Here is a 25,631-nt window from a genome sequence, read left to right on the forward strand (position 1 = left end):
TCTCTGCTGAGAGCCTGATGAGGTGCTTTGCAGCCTCAAAGGTGCCAGGCGTGGAGGGCTGATCTGTTATGCCCTCGAGCCCATCGTCCGCACTGAACTCACTTAGGTCTGGGCTCGGTGGGGCTTGTGCTGCTGGGACTGCGGGTGTCAGCGCCAGTACTAAGGCCTTCCCGCTCTTATCGGCACTCAAGGCCTTGGAGGCGCTGGCCTCCTGTGCGAGGAACGACCGTTCCTTCCTTTCGGCTGCGCCAGGGGCCTCACCGGGGAGGACGAGCGGTGCCGGGGCCTATTCTGGCGCCGACAGTTTATGGTGCTTAGCCGGTGCTGGGTCTCTCAACGGCTCCAGGGCACTATGCACCGAGGAAGCCTGAGCCGGCGTTGGGCACTCCGGGCCCGGAGGCTGCAATGCGGCCTCCATCAACAGCTGCTTTAAACCAAAGTCTCTTTCTTTCCTTGTTTTTGGCTTAAACGTCTTGCAAATCCTACACCATTCAGTTTGATGCCCGTCCCCCAGGCAACACAGACACGAGTCGTGGGGGTAACTAACTGGCGTAGGTTTGCAGCACGTGGCACAAGCCTTGAAGCGTGGGCCTCCAGCATTCCCCGCGGCCCAGGCCGGGTACTGGAAGCCTCCAAGCACCTAATCATTTAAGTGTCCACAATAAAGGTATGTTAACTAACTGATAACAGCTTCTCTGAAGGCTAAGGGACTGCTCTTCCATGAGAGAGAGAGAGAGAGAGAGAGATTGTTCCAACGTCGCCACAGATAGCAAGAAGGAACTGGAGGGGGTCGGCCCGGAAGGGGCATATATACATGGCGCAGTGGCCACTTGGGGGGCCCTACCAGCCCGACAGGAGCCACTAAGGGGAAAAGTTTCCGATGCTCATGCATGCGGCGTGCACACACCTAATGTGGAATGGGCGTGAACAAGCACTCAAAGAAGAACCTTCCTTGCTACAATTTAAGCCCACTGCTTCTTGTCCTATCCTCGGAGGTTAACAACAATAATTTTTCTTGCTCCTCCTTGAAACCTGGGAAATTAGAAACCAGTCAGCTTAACTTCAGTACCCGGAAAGATAATGGAGCAAATTATCAAGGTATCAATTTGTAAACACCTGGAAGATTAGGTGATAAGTAAGAGTCAGCACGGATTTGTCAAGAACAAATTGTGTAAAACCAACTCTCGCTAGTTTAATCTTGTTTTGTGCCTTCGCCTTTCTAATGTTGTCCCTACATGTTTGTGGTTGTTTAGGACAAATTACAAAGGACGAATATAGTTTCCACTTTTTGTAGGACTCCTTAAGTTTCAGATCATTGAAGATCTACTGGTTAAGCCAGTGTGCTCTCTTTCCATACTTCCTACCTTCCCTATGCACTGAAATAGTTTGCTCTTGTGCATTTAATAATGTCTCTGAAAAACTGCCAACTCTCTTGAACCTTTTTGTCACCTTAGACTTTGTCCCCATGGCATCTTACCTACCAACTCCCTGAGTTTGCTAAAGTCTGCCTTCTTGAAATCCATTACCTTTATTGTGCAGTTGTCCATCCTACCATTCCTCACAATCACGAACTCTATCATTCCACGATCACTTTCATCTAAGCTCCTTCCACTTTCAAATTCTCAACCAGTTCCTCCCTATTTGTCAAAATCAAATTAGAAGAGCCTCTCCTCAGTTGCTTTCCCCACCTTCTGAAATTAAAAAAGAATGCACCAATGCATTCCAAGAACTTGTTGGATAATCTGTGCCCTGCTGTATTATTTTCCCAAAAGATGTCTGTGTAGTTGAAGTCCCCATCACCACCAAATCCTGTTGTCACACACTGTACCATATGATAAATTTTGTACAAGTTATGCCTTGTGAGGTATTTGAAAACCTGGGTGGATAAAAATCAATGATTTTTTAAAAAAATAGGATTTTTTTATTTAAATCCATTTTTTTTTTTAATAAAATGCTTTTTGAGGAAAAAACCTAAGTAAAGATAGTGTTAATTAAGATACATTATAGCTCAGATATCTCATCATGGAATAGGGATTATAAATTCTAATTCTATAGTATGAGACAATATATTCATGCAATGTTTAAGAAAAGTTTTGTTAATGAGTTCCAATAGTTCATGGATTAGGGAACCAATTTTATGGGGTTCCAGGGGCTTCTGTATAGATTATTTAGGTTAATCTTTCTATCTACTGTGACAGACCCAGACCAATGGGATACAGGAGTCTGGTAGAAGGCAAATATATTGGCCACTGGATGAACAGTTTTCCGTTCCTGAGTGACCAGAGCAGAGGCTGCCTGAGAGGAATCAGGAACCTGCCAGAATCAATTAAGACAGGTAAGCTAATCAAGACACCTGGAGCCAATTAAGAACTTACTAGAATCAATTATGGCAGGCAGGCTAATCAGGACACCTGGTTTAAAGAGGACCTCCCATCAGTTAGTAGAGGGGCACACCAGGAGCAGGGAGTGAGAAGGTGTGCTGGTGGAGGAGTGAAGAGTTCAAGCGTGATCAGGCTTCAGGAGGAAGATCCTGCAGTGAGGATAAAGAAGATGCTGAGGGGAAGGCAATGGGGAAGTAACTCAGGGAGTTGTAGCTGTCATGCAGCTGATACAGGGAACATTGTGGACAGCTGCTATCCACAGGGCCCTGGGCTGGAACTTGGTATAGAAGGTGGGCCCAGGTTCCCCCCTCAATCCCCCCAACTCCTGATCGGACACAGGAGGAGTTGAGCTGGTCTGTGAGAAACATCAGAAGGGAAGGTCCAAATTGGAAAGGGATCTGCCCTGACCCCAACCCACTAGGTGGGACACAGACTGCAGAGATTGTTCTCCGTTTCCTCCATGCTGGCCAGTGATGAGGTTAGCTGAGTAGACGACAGGTTTCAGCCACTAGCAAGAGTGGCCAAACTGAGGGCTGCCTGAGGCAAGCAAATACACCAATAAGCACAAGACCCACCGAAGCAGAGGACGAACTTTGTCACACTACCCAATGCGACTCAGTCTAGAAGAGATCATCAGAGATGCCTAGTTTTGCAGTTCTCAAACTGTGGATTTGCGTCTCCAGAGATAACATGCTTGTTAACCGCAACAATGTTTTAAAATAAATAAATAAATATATAGAGGTGAGAAACAACAGATTTCAACCCTACTGTCCCTCTGCAAATTTGTGTACACAGAGTTGTCCCTTACCGTTCTCTAAAAGTGCAAAGTTTCAAAAAGTTCAATGAATAGAATATTGTTGGGGGTGGAATAGAGCTAAAATATTTCATTTAACTATTTTAGTTAAAAACAATTTTAACAAAAACAAACCTGATTTTAAAAAACTTGAATGTTTAAATAAATTCAAAAATTCATATGCCTGTTTTGTTAAAATATTATATGTTTGCTGTTGAAGAAAAAAATCCAGAATACATAACGTTGTTTTAGTTAAATAAAACAATTTAAATGTCTGTCTGGTGATGTTCTCCTCCTAATACAGCAGGGCAAGAAAATCCTCCAAATATTAATGATTAACCTATTGAATAGTAGATAGTTCACCTCCCAATGACTTCATAAATATCTGCTTCAATTACCTTTGGTAAATGAAATAACCAATCATTCATTTTTTGATATAGCAGTAAAATTAACCTGAAAAGTTTTCAAAATAAATCACTTTAAAATGTATAGTGTGTACCTTCTAAAAATGAAACCTACATCTATCTCTGACTTGTGAAGGTTAAGGTTATTAAGTTATTAAGGTTAAAACAACCAACAAGAAAGCACTTTTATGTAGAAATCCATGATTAAATAGAGTCTTCCTGACTAGTGATTTAAATCAAATTCACCCTGCATCTGTCTGTAATCAACACAGTTCTGCCACATGTAAGTGGATTGAAGCTGCTGCGCAGTCAGTTTTCCTCCCATAAAGGCATTACTACAAGTAGTGCTGGAGTAATGAAGAAGGTCCGTGAGAGGGGGTTCTTTCACTCTCCACTACCAAGAAGGAAATGACTGGACTGATCAGATGGCAGCATTTATACTGTGTGAACACTGAGTACTACACCACAATGGGGACCTTGCTTCTGCCCTATCCTGCTACCGAAGCCTTAGGGGACAACATTCTTTAACAGCTGTGGTAGTTCTGCCAGTCAGGTAAGACCCAGAAGTGAGAATCCTGGAAGTAAAAGCAATTTGTAACCCTCCCCTCCTCACCCCCGCCAACCTTCCAGAGAAATTTTATTATGGGAAAAATGTGGCATGCAAAATGAGAAGTGGAATAGTTTGATTTTGGTGAAGTTAGAGGGTGGAGAAGAAAAATTAGTTGTAAATCAGGCTTAGAAAAGAAACTGAGCGCTAGTTTTAATAGCTACTATGGAGGGTCCAGAAGACCTCCAAAATACTCCTTTAAAGGTACATCTGGTTGCAAAGAGTTGCTTACCAATGTATAGCTGGTAAACAATTTGACTTTTTTAAATGGCATGTTTAATGTAACAACTCATACAAAACAACTTCATTCCATATTTATGATTTCATAAAGTTCATAATTCAGCATGAGTTTCCATTTATTTATTTTACTGTCTACAGAGATATGGGAAGTTCAAAGCTTGGCTGTATGCATCCTAACTGAGAGAAAAATATCACAGTTTAGTAATGTGTATTCTGGGACCTGGGCTTTGGGAAGTATGCAAACGTGAACTTTCTGGCAAGGAAGGAGGATTCACCTAACAAGAGAGTGGTCTGGCACAGAAATAACTATTTCTGATCCAAAGGAACTTTAGCATCAAATATGTCTTTGAAAGGAATTAATGATACCATACTAAAGACCTGCTACACAGTTTTGTCTGATCTAATTACAAGACAGAAAAAACTGACAAGGCAAGATGTTGTGTAGGGGGAACTCGACACAAAATGCCTAAGAAACTTTCAGGATATCCTTTACTCCTGCTAGTCAAAGAAGCAGCAGCAGGAACTGTCAGCACATCAGTCTTAAATTATAGGTTTATAAAAGATTCAGGCTTACACAGTTTAAACAGCTGGTTTGGCCAAATCATCTTTATTTCAGAACAGTGTACCCACACAGGGAGATTTACCAGTATAACTATGGTAGAATCATTATTCTGATATAGCTATGCTGGTCAATTGTAGACAAATGCTTAGAATCTAATAATCTAACTACTAAGAATAAAAAGGATCCTTTTCTGGTTGTTTTTAATTTTTTCTCTCCTGTTGCTCTGAACAGGAATAATGGTCAGGAAAACCTTCCTGCAGTTTCATGGGACAGTTCCTACTGGCTGACTGGATCTTCAGAGAGGCAACACCCTGCCGACCTTGATTGACAGGTTTGGCTTCTGCCTTCAAAGAACTGCAAGAAGTAGTAAAACCCATTGTAACGAGTCTGTGCACCTTCCCTGTGAACAATAGCTAGACTGAATTTTTTATGAAGTTACTTTCATTTAAACATTATTTTTGTATGTTGAAACACAGATTCTGAAAAGCATCTGCTAAAACGAAACTGAAATCTACCAGTTTTCTACCTAATACCAAGGTTGAGGACAGCAATGATTTAACACACACTGTTATGTGGATTTTGCTCTAGGTAACGTGCTTATATGTCAGCACTTTCCCTTTTAAAAACATCTTCAGCTTCTTGGAGTGTAAAGAAAATGTCTTAATTACTTCACTGCTTTCTCAAGCCTGACAAATTTAGCATAACATCCCCCCTTCCAGTGACATCTCAAGTACCGGGCATGTGATCTCTGAAGACATTCATATGGATAGCTGCCCTGTTCTTTTGGAGCAAGGATCAGCAGGTAAGAGTTGAACTTCCAATTTATTTTTTAAATTTTGTTTTAAAATTTAAATATCCAAACTTAATTTTTTTTTTTTAAAGAGTATGATGTTCTCCTGTGCAAAATTTCAGCAGAAGGCACATTTTTATAACCATGGGAGAATGAATGACAAAATACGACAGCAACTTTTCTAAAATCTTCAGTGTCTGCACTGTGAAATTGTGGAACTAGGGTTCCATTTCTTTGGTAATAAAACTATTCTAATTAAGCCATATAGGAAATAGTTAATGTGCAAAAAAGGATGTCTGTCTTTAACAATCACATCAACAACTTCCTCTTTGGGGTTTCCTTGCTTTAAACAGCACTGTAAGCTGAAATCTGCAGTGGTCAAAAGATACTCTCTCCCCAAGAACCCATGGGTTTATTTTTTATAGTGGCAACTCCTGGATTCCCTAGTCTAGTCAGGGGAGTGCAGCCACAAGGGGCTCAGGGCTTCCCCTCACTGGCTGTGGCAAGACGTCACTTGGCTCCTCCTCTCTGGCCCCTCCCCAGCGCTGGGCCAGCAGGCTTCTCCCAGATCCTGCCCTGCTGGCCCCTCCCCTCCACCCACTCACTCCTCAGCCAGCTGGCTGAGGGCTCCGGCTCCACACCCAAGGAGCCCAGAGCAGTGCAGACCATCACTGGTGGAGCGGAGCTGAGTCTCTCCGACCCTCCCTGCCTACACCGCTCAGTCTCTGGCAAGGGCCAGCCGGGGACAGGAGAGAAACTTTCTCTCCATGTAATGTGACATGTGAGTGAGCGGGGGCGGGGAGAATACCTGGATAGGCTGGGAAGTGCGGGGGAGCCAGGCTGGGCACTGAAGTCTGAATGGAGGGGGCGGGGACAGGCGTGGAAGGGAAAGATGGAAACAGTAAGGTTTCTTGCTTTATTTCTCTTTGTGCTGTTGCTTGTATGTGTTTAGCACTGGTGAATTGTTCCTTTTCTTATTAAACTACACATCCCAAGCACCTCTTTACTTTTCAGGATTAGAGAGACATGCTATTTTAGGGAGAATGAAAGGCTATTTGGAAGGTGATGGCCCCGAATGGTGGCAGGCAAGGGTCTGGATGAGGGCTAGACTCAGCTACTGGTATCAGCTATTTCTTTTTTGTCATTCAAATGGATTTTGGGTCATGGTGGACATCCCAGCCATCATGTAAAACGCTTCCCTGTGGCCTTTTGACATGCACACAGAGGTATCTCACCACCAAATCCCTATCCTAGGAGGGGAGAGGAGGGGGAAGGCTGCAGGGTCACCTATACTTATCACTGCCATGCTGGAACCTCCACGTTTATTTATTAACCAATAAAATTTGCAGAATTTTACAATATTGTGCACAGAAGAGAAAGTTACTCAGCTTGCAGTAACTGAAGTTCTTCGAGATGTGTGTCCCTGTGGGTGCTCCACTCTAGTTCCTTCTCTAGGTGACGGTGCGTCCCGGCGCCGTTGATCGCAGATCTTTGGTAGCAGAGCCTGGTCGGGATGCACGCACTCAGTTGGTATCTCCCGACTTGTTGAATATTCCTGTGTGTGCGTGTGCCGCACCCTCCTCAGTTCCTTCTCTAGCATGAAGAAATCATACTAGTACTCCAAAATAGAGGGGAGGAGAATGGGAAGTGGAGCATCCACAGGGGGACACATCTCGAAGAACTTCAGTTACTGCAAGGTGAGTAACTTTCTCTTCTTCTTCGAGTGCTGTCCCTGTGGGTGCTCCACTCTAGATGAACGTGTAGCAGTACCCACCATGGTCGGTGGGGTTTTGAAGATGCAGCAGTGAGTACTATAGACAGTACTGTATGGCCTACTATGGTGTCTGCCATGGTATCTTGCGTGATAGGAGAGTGTGTGGCAAACGTGTGTTCTGAGGACCATGTAGCCGCTTTAGAGATGTCAGGAAAGGGTACATTATGTAGGAAGTATGGATGGAAGTATGTATGGATATCAACACCGCTCGAGTGGAATGAGTTCTAATGCCTTTAGGCGGTTGAACTTAGTGAGTACTGTAACAGGATCTGATGCATTTAGAGATCCACTTGGACAGACGTTGCTTAGAGATAGCTGCACCTTTCGATCTTTTGGTAATGGAGACAAAGAGTCATGGGGACTTACGGAATGGCTTAGTCCTGTCTAAATAAAAGGCAATTGCTCGCCTGACGTCAAGAGTATGCAGGGTTGCCTCTTGCGGAGTCTCGTGAGGTTTAAGATAGAAAATAGGTAAGCATATTGGTTGGTTAAGGTAGAAGGTGGATACCACCTTAGGGAGAAATTTAGGATGTGGTTTCAGAGTGTTTTTGTCTATGGAGAAGGTTGTGTAGGGAGGACAGGCCATCAGGGCGCTTATTTCACCAACTCTCCTTGCTGATGTTATTGCAATTAAAGCTACCTTCATGGACATGAGAAGAAGAGACAAGGTTGCCAAGGGCTTGAGTGGAGGTTTCATGAGACCGTGAAGAACAAGGTTAAGATTTCATGTAGTTGCCATTGGGTAAATTTCAGGGTAGAGATTTTGTAGGCCCATAAGAAATCGTTTTATGGTGGGAGAGTCCATGGATGATGGAAGAACATGCGGAGTAGGTAAGGATACTACGACTGTCTGGGCCAAGCCGGGGCAATAAGTATGACCCCGTACATTATTGTCTATGATCTTCCAAAAGAACCCTGTGTAGCAGAGGGATTGGTGGGAAGGCATACAGAAGAGTGTTGTTCCATGGGATGAGGAACACGTCTCCTAGGGATGCAGTCCTGAGTCCCACTCTGGAGCAAAACAGGCAACATTTTCAATTCTGGGTTGTGGCAAAGAGGTCTATTGATGGGTTGCCCCAGAGAGAGAAGAGCTGTTCGATGTACTGCGGGGTGCAGTTCCCATTCGCGTTCTGTCGAAAAGTGCCTGCTGAGTGCGTCGGCAGTAGTATTGTGGCAGCCAGGTAAGTATGAGGCAATGATTTGTATTTGATGTTGTATGCACCAATTCCATAGTAAGATGGCTTCCACGCATAGGGAATGTGATCGGGCTCCTCCGGTCTGTTGATGTAAAACATACATTCTATGTTGTCTGTTAAGACCTGAATAGATTTGTTCTTTATGAGGGAAAGAAAGTGAAGGCATGCTTGTCGCACTGCTCTGAGCTCTAAGAGATTTATGTGTAGGCGTGTCTCTGATGCGGACCACTGGCCTTCTGCCCTGTGTCCCCCTAGATGCTCTCCCCAGCCGATTAGGGAAGCGTCTGTGGTGAGCATGAGCGTTGGGGATCATTGCTGGAAGGGAATGCCAGGCAGAAGTTTTCTGGTCTTGTCCACCAGTGTAGGGAAGCTAGAACATTGGGAGGAGGAGTGACCAGCATCCCTAAGATGTGTCCGTTGGCTTTGAAGTTGGAGTTGAGCCAACCCTGAGGACATCTTATGTGTAGCCGGGCATGCTGGATCACGAAGGTGGTGGCTGCCACGTAACCAAGGAGCTGTAGGCAGATTCTTGCCTGTGTCCTGGGACCAAGAGAGAGCGTGCATATCAGCTATGTGATAGTGAGGAATCAGTGATTTGGGCGTGAGGCTCTGCTTCAGATTGAGTCCAGATGAGCTCCAATTAACTTGATCTGTTGTGTAGGTGTCAGGGTGGATTTCTGGATGTTTATTTGGAGGCCTAGGCTGTGAAAGAGGGAGATGGCGAAATGGGTAGCTTGAAGTGTCTCGCCATAGAAGTTGCCCTTGATGAGGCAATCGTCCAGGTAGGGAAAAAGCATGATTCCATGTCTGTTGAGGTGAACCATGACCATGGCTAGTGTCTTGGAAAAGACTCTCAATGCTGTGGAGAGTCCGAAAGGAAGAACTCTGTATTGAAAATGGTTGTGACCGATAGTGAATCATAGGAAGTGTCTGTGAGCTGGATGAATTGGTATGAAAATAAGCGTCCTGTAGGTAGAGGGCTGTGAACCTCTCCCCTTGATCCAGTGCAGGAATTATTGTGCCCAGTGTGACCATCTTGAATTTTTGTATCCTCATGAATTTGTTCAGTCGGCATAGATCCAGTATAGGCCTCCATCTCCCGGTCTTTCTCTGAATTAGAAAGTAACAGGAGTAAAACCCTTTCCCTCGATGTTGTGTTGGCACAGTTTCCACTGCGCCTAGTTGTAGAAAGTGAGCCACTTCTACGCGAAGTAAGTGCTCATGAGAGGGGTCCCTGAAAAGGGACAGGGAACGGGGAAGGGTAGGATATAAAGGGGACAGAGTAACCGGACTGAACTATTTCAAGGACCCAGCGGTCCTGTGTAATCAACTGCCAAGCATGTTGGAAACTCTGGAGGCGGTGGCCAAATGGGCAAGTAGGCGGTGGATTCAAGGTCTGCATCCTGCAGACCCTTGACCATTGTTTCAAAATTATTGTTTATTCCCCAGTGGGTGGGAGGTGGTTGCTTGAGCTTGATTTTGTCTGTGCCTAAGGGGGTCTAGCATGACTCCTAGTTATGTCGTATGATTTGGGTTGAGGACGATAATACTGTTGTGTGCGTGGTCTTTGGTAGGGTTGGTATTATTATTGTCTCCTGGGAAAAGATGGGTGAATGCCAAGGGTGCGCAGTGTTGCTCTAGAATTTTGCATGGTATGGAGGAGTTCATCAGGTTTTTTGGAGAAAAGTTTATCCTTATCAAAGGGGAGGTCCTCCACTTTGGTCTACAGATCTTTAGAGATGTCAGATGCAGAGAGCGATGAAGATCTGCACATAACCATAGCAGTTGCAGTAGTATGAGCTGCTGTGTCTGCCATGTCTAGAGCTGCTTGTAGGGCCGTTCTGGAAATTAATTGGCCCTCAACCAGGATTGATTTAAAGTCTGCTCTCATATCCTCTGGAATGTAGGAGGCAAATTCGAAAAGTTTGTTGTAGAGTGGAGGATGTGTAAACCTTGCGACCGAAGACATCAAGGCGTTTAAGGTCCTTGTCTTGCGGAGTGGCTGATATTGTGACTGTTCTGTCCATTGTGCAACTACATCCATGACAAGAAAGTTTGGTTATGGATGAGAAAATAGGAAGTCAGCATCCTTAGCGGGAACATAGTATTTACGTTCAGCCTTTTGCAAGTTGGTAATAAAGAAGCTGGAGTTTGCAGGAGTGTGTCAGCTGGCTCCAAGAGTGCCTCATTTAAGGGGAGCGTGATTTTTGAAGGCACAGAGGGTTGAAGGATTCTGAGGAGCCTGTGTTGTGTTTCCTGAACCTCTTCTAAGGGGATGTCTTGACTGAGTGTCACCCTCTTGAAAAGTTTTTGAAATTGTTTACAGTCGTCCATGTTCTGTGGAGGCGGAGGGAAGAGGGGTCCATCTGGAGCTGATGGAGAGCCAGAGGTCGGTGAGTAAGGATATGGTCCACAGCTCATATTCTCAGGAGGGAGTTCAGGTACCCTAGAAGTGGACGGAGCTGGAGATCGAGGCATAGAAGGAGGTAGTGGTTCGGTAGAAGAGGTCCGAGGGTGAGTGGTAGGAGGATGTGGCCAAGGGTACCACTGAGGCCAAGGCATAGGGTAGGAGAACCCAGTGCCGTCCACGGAGGGGTGAAGTAGGGAAACTAAGACTGGTGGTTGTGAGCCATGACCTAGGCAGAAAAGGTTCCGGTGGAGGAAGAGAAGCAGGTGGGAAGAACTCCACCTTCTGCTGTACATCAGGTTCACTATCAGTAAAGGTAGCCAGCTCAGGCGGGGAGAGCAGCTGTTCAAAAAATGAGCCCCGTGTATCCAGGAGTGGGGAGTTAGGCTCAGGTGGTACTGAGGTCATCTTGAGTGAGAAACTGTTGCTCGTGCTCCCTGGGCTGTGCTTAGCCCGAACTGTGCTCTAGCGCATTGTCAACTGAAAGCCTCACTGGTGCCTCAGGGCGTGTGGAGGAGCCCTGCAGGGGGTCCGCTGCTGGTGCCGGGGCGGGAGACAAGTTCGGTGCCAACGTTCTTCCCAGCACCAAGGCAGAGCGCGCAGTAAGCACCACAGCTATTTTTAGCCCGGAGGGGGTTGGTGCCAAAGTTTTTGTCAGCAGCGGAGCAGAGCACGCAGTCTGCACAGCAACTATTTTTAGCCCAGAGGGGGTCGGTGCCAACGTTCTCATCGGCACCTGAGTAGAGCACGCAGTCTGTACCGTGGCTATTTTTAGCACTCAAGTGCTCCGTGCCGCGGAAGCCTTCCCAGCACGGGAGGTCGGGTTCCTGCCTCTGCGGGAGCCACGACTGAGGCGTTGTGACAGCCTGAGGCGCCTGCCTTCTGCGCTGTCAATACAGAGGGTAAAGATCTCGCAGGAGACCCTTTACCATTGTTAAAGTCTCTCCTCAGAGACTGTTGGGCTTCAACTCACTTGTTTAGATAAAGCAAAAACAAGCTTATTAACTACAAAAGACAGATTTTAAGTGATTGTAAGTGACAGCAAACAGATCAAAGCAGATTACCTAGCAAATAGACAAAAATGCAAACTAAAATTAATAAACTAAATAGATTGAATATGAATATCAGATTCTCACCCTAAAAGATTATACAAGCAGGCTGCAGATTCTTAAGGGGCAAGTTGCACTTGGGGGTTCCAAGCTGTAAAGCCAGCTATTTTATTCACAGGCTAAAAATCCCTTTAACCTGGGTTCAGCACTTCCCCCAGTTCAGTCTTTGCTGCTCAAGTGTTTCCAGGAGTCTTTCTGGGTGGGGAGTGAAGACGATGTCACTCCCTGCATCACACAGCCTTTCATTATGACGGGAACCCTTTGTTCCCAAAACTTGGTTCCCAGACTGGTCCGTTGAAAAACACTGACATCCCAAGATGGAGTCCAGAGACATGTGGTCTCATCACATGTTCCAGCAGAGTCACAGCAGCCATCACTTGGAGGCTGTCTGTAGCGCTCTCAGGAAGGCTCCCCAGTAGGAGACAAGCCTCCCCCCAAGGCCCTCTGTTTTTTTCCCCAATGGCCCACTGCCCTGAACAGGCCCCCACCCACCATCCAGAGTGAAAGCATCCTATCCAGTGGGCACCACCCAGGTGCAGCTACACCTGAAATAAAGATACATAGTCAATATTCATAACCTCAGATACAAAGAAGACGCACACATACAAATAGGACAATCACATTCGGCAAATCACAGCCTCTCCAACGACACCCTGAATGACTTATCTTGCATAAAATAATCATAATTATGTCTTAATCACATCACACAAATATAACTCCGACGAACTTGGGGTGTGTGTCAGACCTACCACTAATAAAAAAAACCCTGAAAAACCTATATTAACCTAACTATATAAAAAAAGTAGCGAAGTCATAATGTGTGCAGAGAATCAGACAGGGGAGCTGTCTCACTACCAAAGGAATTAAGAAGAAACTGAGGGACAGCAGAGACCTCTCTGTCCTTGATGCTCTCAGGTCGGATGGCACAGGGGCATCCAGGGCACAGGCACTAGTCATTTAGTCTGACTTTCTGCACATTGCAGGCCACAGAACCTCACCCTCCCACTCCTGTAATAGACCTCCTAACCTCTGGCTCAGTTACTGAAGTCCTCAAATCATGATTTTAAGACTTCAAGTTACAGAGAAGACCCATCACCTGGAGAACTACAAAATAAATAATTTTCCCTTTACATCTAATTCCATCTTCGGAAGGCTCTTATTCATGAAGAATAAGCAGCTCAAGTGACATCTAAAAATAAAACTGAGCCATCCATATGACATCAATCAGCGATTGATGTGTGTCTGGCAGAAGCTGCAAACCTGTTTACATATATGCACTAAATAATAGCAGTCAAATTGTCTAGAGTCCTGTTAACCGCACAGCTGTTTGGCAAAGCTATAATCAATGCAGAGGTACTGGAGCTGTCTGTAGACTTAGGAAAGAACTCTACTCAGATATGCCCTGTGTATGTTTGTGAACTCCTCTGCAAACTGTATTTTCCACTGAATGCATCCGATGAAGTGAGCTGTAGCTCACGAAAGCTTATGCTCAAATAAATTTGTTAGTCTCTAAGGTGCCACAAGTACTCCTTTTCTTTTTTCATAAAATTACAATTTTCCAGTTTTTTGGTTTTGAATGAAAGCTCTAATTTTGAAGAAACTGATGGTATAGGTCTCCTCTCACTAGAACGTTTCTCCTTGCCCATTAGTGGATGGACATATAGCACATCTTCTCTTATGTGTGCTCTTAAACATAACAGACACACTGATGTACATGCATAGTACTTACTTTCCAAAGGCTTACAGCTTGCACAAATGAAAAGCAGTTCCCCTGCTTCAACAAGGCCATGAACTACCACTCAAATATTTCTATGCTAAACTGCAACTTCCAGACTTCAGCCATCAAGGCTGTAGTAACAGACCACTCAAAATAAGGGTTGTGAAGTGCTGTGAATAGAGTACAAGCAGCCCTCCTGGTTCCCAGTCGTTTACATGTTCCCTTAGGCTAGGAAGCTTTTTCCACAAGGAAAGCAACAGGAAGTTCCTATTTACGAACACACTCTAGTTTCCCAAAACACTTAGAAGTGCTAATTTGGAGCTTTTAGGGTAAGTAGTGATGCGCATATGTAATTAACTTAGAAAAAACTACTGCATATGTTCAGAACATGATTTTCACACTTTCATAATTTGTAGCGTGGATAGTCATCAGCAATTCTGGATACTTCTTTGGAAAGTTTGAGGCTGACTGATCACTTGTCCATAGTAACATCTATACATGCCCATGATATCAGATCCATAAAGAAAATACAAGTTATCCACATTTGCATAAGGAAATATAAATAAAATCATCCCTTTTATCCAGACATGATACCAATCACCATTAGTGAGACTCACTCATGCACACTGAGAGAGACAGAAAAGATCTAACATTTAAATCAATGTAAAACACTTGTCACTAAATTTACTCCCTCACAATTTTCTAACACAAACATGCAACTGATTAGCCACACAATCTTTACTCTCGTAAAAGAACAGTACTGTACATTCAGATATTTGAACAGGACCCATATCATAAAACCACTGGAATTTACAGCCACTCCAAATGAAAGATTATTAAAAAACAATGAGATTATTTAAACAAATATGAATTTACCTTGAACATGAAGACTGATGAACAGATAGGCTCCTAGTAATCTGATGTATAGTTTCAGTTGAGTCATTGTTCACTTTTAATCCTTCCTGTGCACTGTCACCCTTAGCAACTGGCCCTGCTGCTTGACAAATTTTAAACTTGGTTTGTTCAGTGAAGCCTGATGAGATTTGGTGGCTGACAGTAGTGATGATTTAATAAATATTCCAACTTGTCTCCTGAAAGAAAGTGAAATTAAGGTGTTAAGCAAATGTTTAAAATTCCTCCAAGCCTTCTGAAACATTAAAAAAAAAAAAAAAAAGATAGAAAATGTTTTCAGTGGACAGAATACAACTAGCCTACTGAATACATTCATTAAGATTAGCCCCAACATAAATGCTAGTTTTAATTATCATAAGATTTACTATTCAAGCTACATAACAAAATACTTGGGAATACAACATGTGGTTCAAAATAACATTCTAAAACGTGTATCAAGATTATTAGCCCACAACAGATGACTGTAATTCAGGCTCACATATCGGTATCATGCTGCTGAATACATTAGTGTGTAAAGTCTGTTTAAAAATTGTTATATCGACACCTATTATAATTTATTGCTATTATACTACTAAACAGTAAGCAAGAATTTTTATCGATAATTTGCCAGGTCTCTACTGCAACAAAATCACATTGCATGCCGCCATCACACTTCAGAAAAAAGCATAAAGAGTGGCCAGCATGTCAATGAAAAATATAATTTCATGGCAAGAAAGTCAACATAACCATTTATTTTTACTACTATAACAAGTTAGGCGTACTGTACAAGACTACTTAAAAAGTTACTTAAAAATATATTTAGTGAGTTTAATTTTACATTCAGGCTCTAAGAAACATCTAACAAAGTATAGTATCTGTGCCCTCTTTTTGAAAAAGATGCTGCATTCCAGCATGCAACACCAGTGAAATCAATTATTAATATGCTCTCTAGCCCCATCTTAGAATATTAGTATCTTCCTGGTTTCCCATGAGCAGTTCTGTGCAGACAGTAAGCCTCCACTGAAAAATCATGGCTGCTACATGGATGTGCACATGGCTAAAAAGTTTAAAAAAATTATAATCTGTTCACTCACTGAAAAGAAATAGACAGTCAAATTTAAAAGTCAACTTTTCAGGACCACAGTAGACAAGTATTATGGTTAAATTAAAATTCAGCAGTAGTAGTTACATTCTTCCCTAATGACAGGTTTCAGAGTAGCAGCCGTGTTAGTCTGTATTCGCAAAAAGAAAAGGAGTACCCGTGGCACCTTAGAGATGAACAAATTTATTAGAGCATAAGCTTTGTGAGCTACAGCTCACTTCATCGGATGCATTTGGTGGAAAAAGCAGAGGAGAGATTTATATATACACACACACACACACACACACACACACACACACACAGAGAGAACATGAAACAATGGGTTTATCATACACACTGTAAGGAGAGTGATCACTTAAGATAAGCCATCACCAGCAGCACGGGGAGGAAAGGAGGAAAACCTTTCATGGTGACAAGCAAGGTAGGCTAATTCCAGCAGTTAACAAGAATATCAGAGGAACAGTGGGGGGAGGGGGGGTGGGAGGGAGAAATACCATGGGGAAATAGTTTTACTTTGTGTAATGACTCATCCATTCCCAGTCTCTATTCAAGCCTAAGTTAATTGTATCCAGTTTGCAAATTAATTCCAATTCAGCAGTCTCTCGTTGGAGTCTGTTTTTGAAGCTTTTTTGTTGAAGTATAGCCACTCTTAGGTCTGTGATCGAGTGACCAGAGAGATTGAAGTGTTCTCCAACTGGTTTTTGAATGTTATAATTCTTGACGTCTGATTTGTGTCCATTCATTCTTTTACGTAGAGACTGTCCAGTTTGGCCAATGTACATGGCAGAGGGGCATTGCTGGCACATGATGGCATATATCACATTGGTAAATGCGCAGGTGAACGAGCCTCTGATAGTGTGGCTGATGTGATTAGGCCCTATGATGGTATCCCCTGAATAGATATGTGGACAGAGTTGGCAACGGGCTTTGTTGCAAGGATAGGTTCCTGGGTTAGTGGTTCTATTGTGTGGTGTGTGGTTGCTGGTGAGTATTTGCTTCAGATTGGGGGGTTGTCTGTAAGCAAGGACTGGTCTGTCTCCCAAGATCTGTGAGAGTGATGGGTCGTCCTTCAGGATAGGTTGTAGATCCTTGATGATGCGTTGGAGAGGTTTGAAGTTTTTACAGTGATTAATTAAAGGAAGCATAATTAGGTCTCAAAGGAGTAAAAAGCAATTCGGACACCTAAGCATTTAACCAAGACAAAGGAGATTTTGTATTAAGATGAACAGAACACTGATTTTGCCTTTTTTTGGCCTCTGTTTCAGTGGGCTTGATCTCCATGGCCTGTCAGCCTGGCGCTATTCTTGAGTGCAAAAATTTGTATTTGTTCAAGGATGTGCTGCAATTACTGTTGGTGACCACTTTCACCATAAATAACTCAATCAGTCTGTTGGTAGGACTCAAGAAGTTTTCATTTTAATTAGTGCTTCAGAGGCATTTAACATGGAGGCAAATTAGTGGCAGAGCAGGGAGGTGTCTGTCACTTTCAATTTGTAGGGGTAGGGGGCATGCAGCCTTTGACCTGTGGCCTACTTTTCACACATCTGTGACTTCTTATGAAGTAACAAAGAGGCTTCATCACAAGAAACTGACAGAATTGCTGCAGAGGAAGAATATATTTCTGGCTAATGAGCCACAAAGCCATAAAAAACTGGGGAAGTCCCTAACTGCAACATACTATGCAATGATATTTTTGCTATTAATAAGGCTTCACAGGACACACTTCCATATTTAAAAATTAATGACAGAAATGTTGGTAAAAAAAGGAGGACTTGTGGCACCTTAGAGACTAACAAGTTTATTTGAGCATAAGCTTTCGTGAGCTACAGCTCACTTCATTGGATGCATTCAGTGGAAAATACAGGGGAGATTTATATACACAGAGAACATGAAACAATGGGTGTTACCATAAACACTGCAAGGAGAGTGATCAGGTAAGGTGAGCTATTACCAGCGGGGGGGGGGGAGCGGGGGAGGGGAAAGACGGGACAGGATGGGACATCTTTCGTAGTGATAATCAAGGTGGGCCATTTCCAGCAGTTGACAAGAACGTCTGAGAACAGCGGGGGGTTGTGTGGTTGCTGGTGAGTATTTGGTTCAGGTTGGGGGGCTGTCTGTAAGCAAGGACTGGCCTGTCTCCCAAGATCTGTGATGGCGATAGATCGCCCTTCAGGATAGGTTGTAGATCCTTGATGTTGCATTGGAGAGGAACTCAATTTCCTTCCCACCATCAACCTCAGCCTGGACCAGTCCACACAAGAGATTCACTTCCTGGACACTACAATGCTAATAAGCGATGGTCACATAAACACCACCCTATCTCGGAAACCTACTGACCGCTATATGCCTACCTACATGCCTCCAGCTTTCATCCAGACCACCCCAAACGATCCATTGTCTACAGCCAAGCTCTACAATACAACCGCATTTGCTCCAACCCCTCAGACAGAGGTAAACACCTACAAGATCTCTATCAAGCATTCTTACAACTACAATACCCACCTGCTGAAGTGAAGAAGCAGACTGACAGAGCTAGAAGAGTACCCAGAAGTTACCTACTACAGGACAAGCCCAACAAAGAAAATAACAGAACACCACTACCTATCACCTTCAGCCCCCAACTAAAACCTCTCTAACGCATCATCAAGGATCTACAACCTATCCTGAAGGACGACCCATCATTCTCACAGATCTTGGGAGACAGGCTAGTCCTTGCTTACAGACAGCCCCCCAGTCTGAAGCAAATACTCACCAGCAACCACACACCACACAACAGAACCTCTAACCCAGGAACCTATCCTTGCAATAAAGCCCGTTGCCAACTGTGTCCACATATCTATTCAGGGGACACCATTATAGGGCCTAATCACATCAGCCACACTATCAGAGGCTTGTTCACCTGCACATCTACCAATGTGCTATATGCCATCATGTGCCAGCAATGCCCCTCTGCCATGTACATTGGCCAAACTGGACAGTCTCTTCGTAAAAGAATAAATGGACATAAATCAGATGTCAAGAATTATAACATTCAAAAAACAGTCAGAGAACACTTCAATTTCTTTGGTCACTTGATTACAGACCTAAAATTGGCAATTCTTCAACAAAAAAAACTTCAAAAAGAGACTTCAACGAGACACTGCTGAATTGGAATTAATTTGCAAACTAGATACAATTAACTTAGGCTTGAATAAAGACTGGGAGTGGATGGGTCATTACACAAAGTAAAACTATTTCCCCATGTTTATTCCCCCCCCCACCCCACCCTCCACTATTCCTCAGAAGTTCTTGTCAACTGCTGGAAATGGCCCACCTTAATTATCACTACAAAAGGTGTCTCCCACCCCCCTCCCCCGCGGGCTCTCCTGCTGCTAATAGCTCACCTTACCTGATCACTCTCCTTACAGTGTGTATGGTAACACCCATTGTTTCATGTTCTCTGTGTATATAAATCTTCCCATTGTATTTTCCACTGAATGCATCGATGAAGTGAGCTGTAGCTCACAAAAGTTTATGCTCAAATAAATGTGTTAGTCTCTAAGGTGCCACAAGTCCTCCTTTTCTTTTTGCAGGTACAGACTAACACGGCTGCTACTCTGAGAAATGTTGGTAGTGTACTCTTTACATAATACACTATGCAAACATTCTGAAAAACTATAAAACACTTTAATTACTATCTTTAGTTTAAGTTTTAAGCAATATAAAAACAAAAATATTCATTCTTTGAAATAATTCATTTTTAAATTAAACATTAGTATGTCTGGGAATCAGTAAGAGAGCAACTTTGTAATTATGAAACATCAATATAGCAGTATTAAATATGAATCTTGTCACTTTGTGTTAAATTTTCAGGAGAAAGAAGGAGAAGTCTAGAAATTTCAACTCTTAATAAAATACTTAAATGAAAGAGTCAGCTAAGTTTCTATTTAATGCAGAAAGATAAAAAGAGCCATGATTTCTTCTCAAGTTCTAGTAAGTAGGGTAACCTGATATGTACTGTTTAAAGTGTTATTTCTTTATGGAGGTTTGCAAGATATAATACTCACAGTAGGGTCTTACTATCCTGCACTCTGCTATCCCAGCGGTGCTGTAATTTGCACACACAAAAAATGAGGTTTCAGAGTAGCAGCCGTGTTAGTCTGTATTCTCAAAAAGAAAAGGAGTACTTGTGGCACCTTAGAGACTAACAAATTTATTTGAGCATAAGCTTTCGTGAGCTACAGCTCACTTCATCGGATGCATACAAAAAATGTGGTCTCACTCCACTTCTCAGCAAAAATTTTACAGGAGATTGCTGAAGTCAAGTGTCAAAAATTACCGTGGATTTTGTAAAAACATGCCATACTGCATCTATTAGCATTCCACCTTAAATAAGTATCTTAAATAAACTACAATTGAGAAAAAAGAGTCATTTTAGTGATCCATTGGTGTCAATGGGGCTTCATATGTCTCCTATGTAGTTCTCACTGCTGGAATGGACCCAACCATGGTTCCACACCACATGGCCCGTGCTCCAGGAACTGGAGGATGTTAACCAATCAGCACTCCTCCCTTCCAACTTGTGTCAGAGCCTCCCAGAGGAGAGGAGCAACAGCTACAATGGTGTCCCTCACAGAGTGTGTCCCTCCTTCACTTCTGGGCTTGTCTCTCTTTGCCATTAGCCCCATCAAGTTTCCCCACCCATTGAGGCAGGTGGGTGACACTTTGAGCTAGTTCACTTACTGCATAATTGGCACAAATCGGTACTTCAAAATGGATCTCTAACGTAGAATTAAAAGAGGTTTCAGTGTGCCGTTTCATCTAATATATGATTAATTTTATCCCTACACCAAGAACAGTTTGTATATGCTAATAATTTAAAAATGTCATCCCCCATGCAAACAGGAAATAATCATCCACCTCTGTAAAAACTTCATTGTACATTACTTTTGACTTATTTTCTCTCTGAACTTGCCCAGCATGGAAAATTATAACATTGGAAGTTCAGAACCATTTATTTCTAATTTTGGGGTGCTGTTTTCATGGAAGTGAGATATTATCCTTATGAAATTTTCAAAACCATTCTTAATCTCCTTTCCCTTTCCCAAAATATTTATATATTTTTGTTCTTACTATAGCACTAAAAACAATACTTTGTACCTGGATCATACCTATCTTAATTTTTTTAAAATAAATCTCAACAAAATATTAAAAGCAAGCTGTGTAATTATTCCATAACTGCTGAAACTATTCTGATTTGTGACATGCACATTGCCACTTAAAAGATTTATCTCAAAAGTGACATGCTAATAAAATTCAAGGGGTGTGTGAGATCTATTTTTGTTTCTCTCTGATATATACATAAGATCTTAAATTTGTTACTACTTAATGTCTTGGTCTTCCTGAGGCCAAGATAGGTCACAGATGAGTCTTGAGAGTTTTCTTATCCCTCATTTGAACTTGTCTTCCTAAGTATACATCATGTCTTTGATTTAAAATAGGTGTCAAGACTACCTGTTCTCCACTTGTCTAGAGTACTTTTCCATATTAAGAAAATAGGGTATGCTTGAGAAAGCATTAATGTAACCTTAAACACAACTTTGCATCTAGGGTAGACACAGTTCAATACCTTTAAAAATACATGAGTTGGCCATGTTTGATCCCTACAAAAAACCCCAGAAAAATTAGGTAGACATAACCTGAATATTTCATGTTCTCTATTTAAAAAACAACAACAAATTTTACATCTAAAGGCAAAGATGCCAACCTTGCGGTAAGACTTTCAGGAATGTTAATGGGGAAAAAAATAAGGGAGGAATTACGGAGGTTTCCTGGGCCTCTCTCTGCTACCCTCCACTCCCCCCAGAGAAACTGAGACCTCTCCCCTACCTCTTTATAGCCAACTGGCGAATCCTGGGATCCCTGGACCACTCCCTCCCTCCCTCAACGTGCCCCTGACTCGCAAATAGGGAAAAGGAGAGTCAGACCTCAGAAATCTGCCCTCCTATGCTGCTTCGGGCCTGGACTTTCTTCCCGGGATGATCCTCTGCCTCTTCTCCCTCCTCTGTCACATTCACACTCTCCTCCTCGTGCCCCTTTCTCCCCACACAGCTTCTCCTCCCCCTGCAGACTTTGCACTGGGGGGTTGATGGAAGGCAAGCCACAGCCTTTGTCAGCAGGGTCTGGGGCACTGGATTACTGCCCAAGCTGCATATTATGCTCTAACTGCACTGTGTGGACTCTTGACGCACTTTAAGTACCTAGAGTACGTTACCACAGTCCAGCAGGGTCTATGTGGCGCAGTTAGAGTGCAGCATACAGCCTGTGGCATGGGCAGTGAATCCAGTAGTGCCACAACCCATTCAAAGTCGCTGTGGCTTGCCTTCTTTTAGACTTTCACTGCACAGTCCGTGCATGTGCCAGAGGAGAGATGGAGAAGAACATCGACCCATGGCCGTGTATTATTTTCTGTGTTCATCAGACTCCACTGGTGGTGAGTGATACACACGCGCACACACACACTTTTTAATATATGTATAAAATGTGTTTTCAGAAGATTTAAGCCTGAATTAGTTATTTCATAATTGCACATAAAAATCGGAAGGTAAATGAGGGAGGGAGGCACCACTGAAAATGGTGCCAAAAAACAACATAATCCAGTTTTTTCTTTTCTTTTATAGGTCCCTGATAAAGTGCACTGCCTCAGTCAAAATTAATATCAATATATGGCTAGTCAAAGATGGAATTTCTCCAGAAAATATCTGATTTTGATAATGACATACAACCCAACAAATGATTTTCTATCTTCTAATCTGTTATGACACAAAATGGATTCATGAATGTTGGTCTGGCCACAACTTGTAATGATTTTTTATAAAATCTTAAACTCAACAAACCAAGAAGTTCACTATTCCACAAAGTTTTCAAGTATTCTTCCTTTTTCCTCCAGCAAATAACCCAGTGACAGCCATTATAGACTTAATTTGACTAACTGGGAGGAATTAGTTGCAAACCAAAAGGTGGAAGGCAACTTGAGGTTTATGGAAAGGAAGGAATGAGAGCAACAGAACAAGGACAACAGATTTCAAAGAAGCAGACAAACTTGGTAAGTAAGATCCCATGGGAAGAAAATCTAAGGGAAAAGAGTTCAAGAGTGTTGGTAGTTTCTCAAAGAGACAATATCGAAGGCACAACAACAAACTTGCCGATCCTAAGGAAAGATAGGATGTATGAAAATCAATAAGGCTGCACGAGGAACATTTTGATGACCTAAAAACCCAGAAGAAACTGTACAAGAAGTGGAAACATGGACAAATGGCTAAAGGTGAGCACAAGCAGGTAGGGACAAAATCAGAAAAGCAAAGGCACAAAACTAGCTACACCTTGCAAGGATGTAAAAGGCAATAAGGAGAGGTTCTGTAAAAACATTAGAAGCAAGAGAAAGACAAAGCAAAGTGTAGCTACATCACTTAGTGGGTAAGGAGAGCTAATAAAGGACAAGAAGGCTGAGGTACTGAATGCCTATTTTGCTTCAGTCTTCACCCCAAAAGTTAACTATGACCAGACATTTAACACCATTAATATTAAAAACCACGGGGAAGGAAGACAAGCTAAATGGGGAAAGAACAAGTTAAAGAATATTTAGGTAAGTTACATATACTCAAGTTACCAGGGCCTGACAAAATTCACCCTAGAGTACTTAAGGAATGAGCTGAAGCAATCTCAGAACCATCAGTGATTATCTTTGAGAACTCATGACGGAAGGGTGAAGGGCAGCATAGTATTTCTATTTAAAAACAGAGAAAAGGAGGACCCAAGAAATTATAGATCTGTCAGCATAACTCCAACACCTGGAAAGATACTGGAATATATTATTAAACAATCAATTTGTAAGCACCTAGAGAACTGATAGCATTATCATGAAAAGCAAACATGAATTTGTCAAGAACAAATCATGCCAAATCAACCTAATTTCCATCTTTAACTGCATTACAAGCCTACTGGACAGGGGGAAGCAGCAGATGTGATATACTTTGATTTTATTATGGCTTTTCTCATAAGTGAACTAGGGAAACGTGGTTTAAATTAAATTACTACAAGACGAGTGCAAATCTGGTTGAAAAAACGTATTCAGAGTGTAGTTATCAACGGTTAGCTATCCAGCTGAAAGGATGGGGTCTGTCTGGGTCCAGTACTATTCAATATTTTTATTAATGAGTTGGATAATGACATACTTGAAGAGCATGCTTATAACATTTGTGGTTAACACAAAGCTGGGAGGGACTGTAATTCAAAGGACCTTGACAAATTGGAGAATTGTTCTGAAGTCAACAAAATGAAATTCATTCCAGTGCAAAGTACTACATGTAGGAAGGAAAAAAAATCAAACACACAGCTACAAAATGGGGAATGACTATCTAGGCACTAGTACTGCAAAAAAGAATCTGGGGGTTATAGTGCATCATAAATTGAACATGAGCCAAGCATCATGAAGTTGTGAAAAAGGCTAATATCTTTTTGGGTGTGATATGCAAGAAATGGGAGGTAACTGTCCTGTTCTACTCAATACTAGTAAGGCCTCAGCTAGAGTACTCTCTGTCTTGGAAAAATGTGGACAAACAGGAAAAGACACACCGTACTAAAACAGTAACGCTAACTTCACTTAAATGCTGTCAAATGTACGAAATAACAGCAACAGATAAAAATATTCAGGCAAGAGAGATTTTTAAGTGGATTGTCACTTTATGGCAGTGGCTCTCAACCGTTCTACTGTACCCATTTCAGGAGTCTGATTTGTCTTGTGTACCCCCAAGCTACACCTCACTAAAACTACTTGTTTACAAAATCACACATAAAAATACAGAAGTGTCACAGGATACTATTACTGAAAAATTGCTTACTTTCTCATTTTTACCATACAATTATAAAATAAATTAACTAGAATATAAATATTGTACTTACATTTCAGTGTATAGTATACAGAGCTGTATAAACAAGGCACTGTATATATGAAATTTTAGTTTGTACTGACTTTGCTAGTGCTTTTTATGTAGCCTGTTATAAAACTAGGCAAATATCTAGCTGAGTTGATGTACCCTCTGGAAGACCTCTGCGTACCTACAGGGGTATATGGCTGAGAACCACTGTTTCTGGTTCTCAGTAAATGAACCTCAATAAATCATCACTATAATTTAAAAATCTGAAGAAACTAAAATCTATGGGCCAGATTCTCACCTGGTGTAAATAAACTTTGGTCCAATGAAGTCAATGGGAACTATGCCAATTTATACCTGCTCAGAATGAATCTCCATTTGTTAACATGACCTAACCCGAATAATTTGGATTAGAACTGGTTTTGCTACTTCAATTTAATACTCTGAATATTAGTATAGGTTTAAGTTTTTAAGAGCCAAGTGACTGACAGACATATTAATACTTTGTCAATGCAAACTCCTATAACATTTAAAATGATAGATTCAGTTTTTATCTGTTTACATATTGCATTTGCAGTGTGTTGTAGCAGTGTTGCTCTCAGGATATTAAAGAAACAAGATGGATGAGGTAATGTCTTTTATTGAACCAACTTCCGCTGGTGAAAGAGACAAGCTTCTTCAGATCTCTGCGTAGCTTGTCTCTTTCACAGGCAGAAGTTGGTCCAATAATATATTATTACCTCACC

At 42.3% G+C, this 25,631-nt stretch overlaps 1 protein-coding gene across 2 annotated transcripts in view; it reads right to left on the bottom strand.

The window, feature by feature from the left end:
- BMPR1A (bone morphogenetic protein receptor type 1A) overlaps positions 1 to 25,631 on the bottom strand; it is a 207,705-nt gene that overhangs the window by 88,343 nt on the left and 93,731 nt on the right. For both annotated transcript variants that reach the window (XM_038410919.2, XM_038410920.2), the window contains one exon: positions 14,857 to 15,071. In XM_038410919.2, coding sequence (XP_038266847.1) covers positions 14,857 to 14,923 — 67 coding nt within the window. In that variant the 5' untranslated portion in view covers positions 14,924 to 15,071. The remainder of the gene's footprint in view (positions 1 to 14,856; positions 15,072 to 25,631) is intronic.

Source organism: Dermochelys coriacea, chromosome 7, assembly GCF_009764565.3.
Source record: "Dermochelys coriacea isolate rDerCor1 chromosome 7, rDerCor1.pri.v4, whole genome shotgun sequence".
In the NCBI taxonomy this organism is placed as follows: Eukaryota; Metazoa; Chordata; order Testudines; family Dermochelyidae; genus Dermochelys; species Dermochelys coriacea.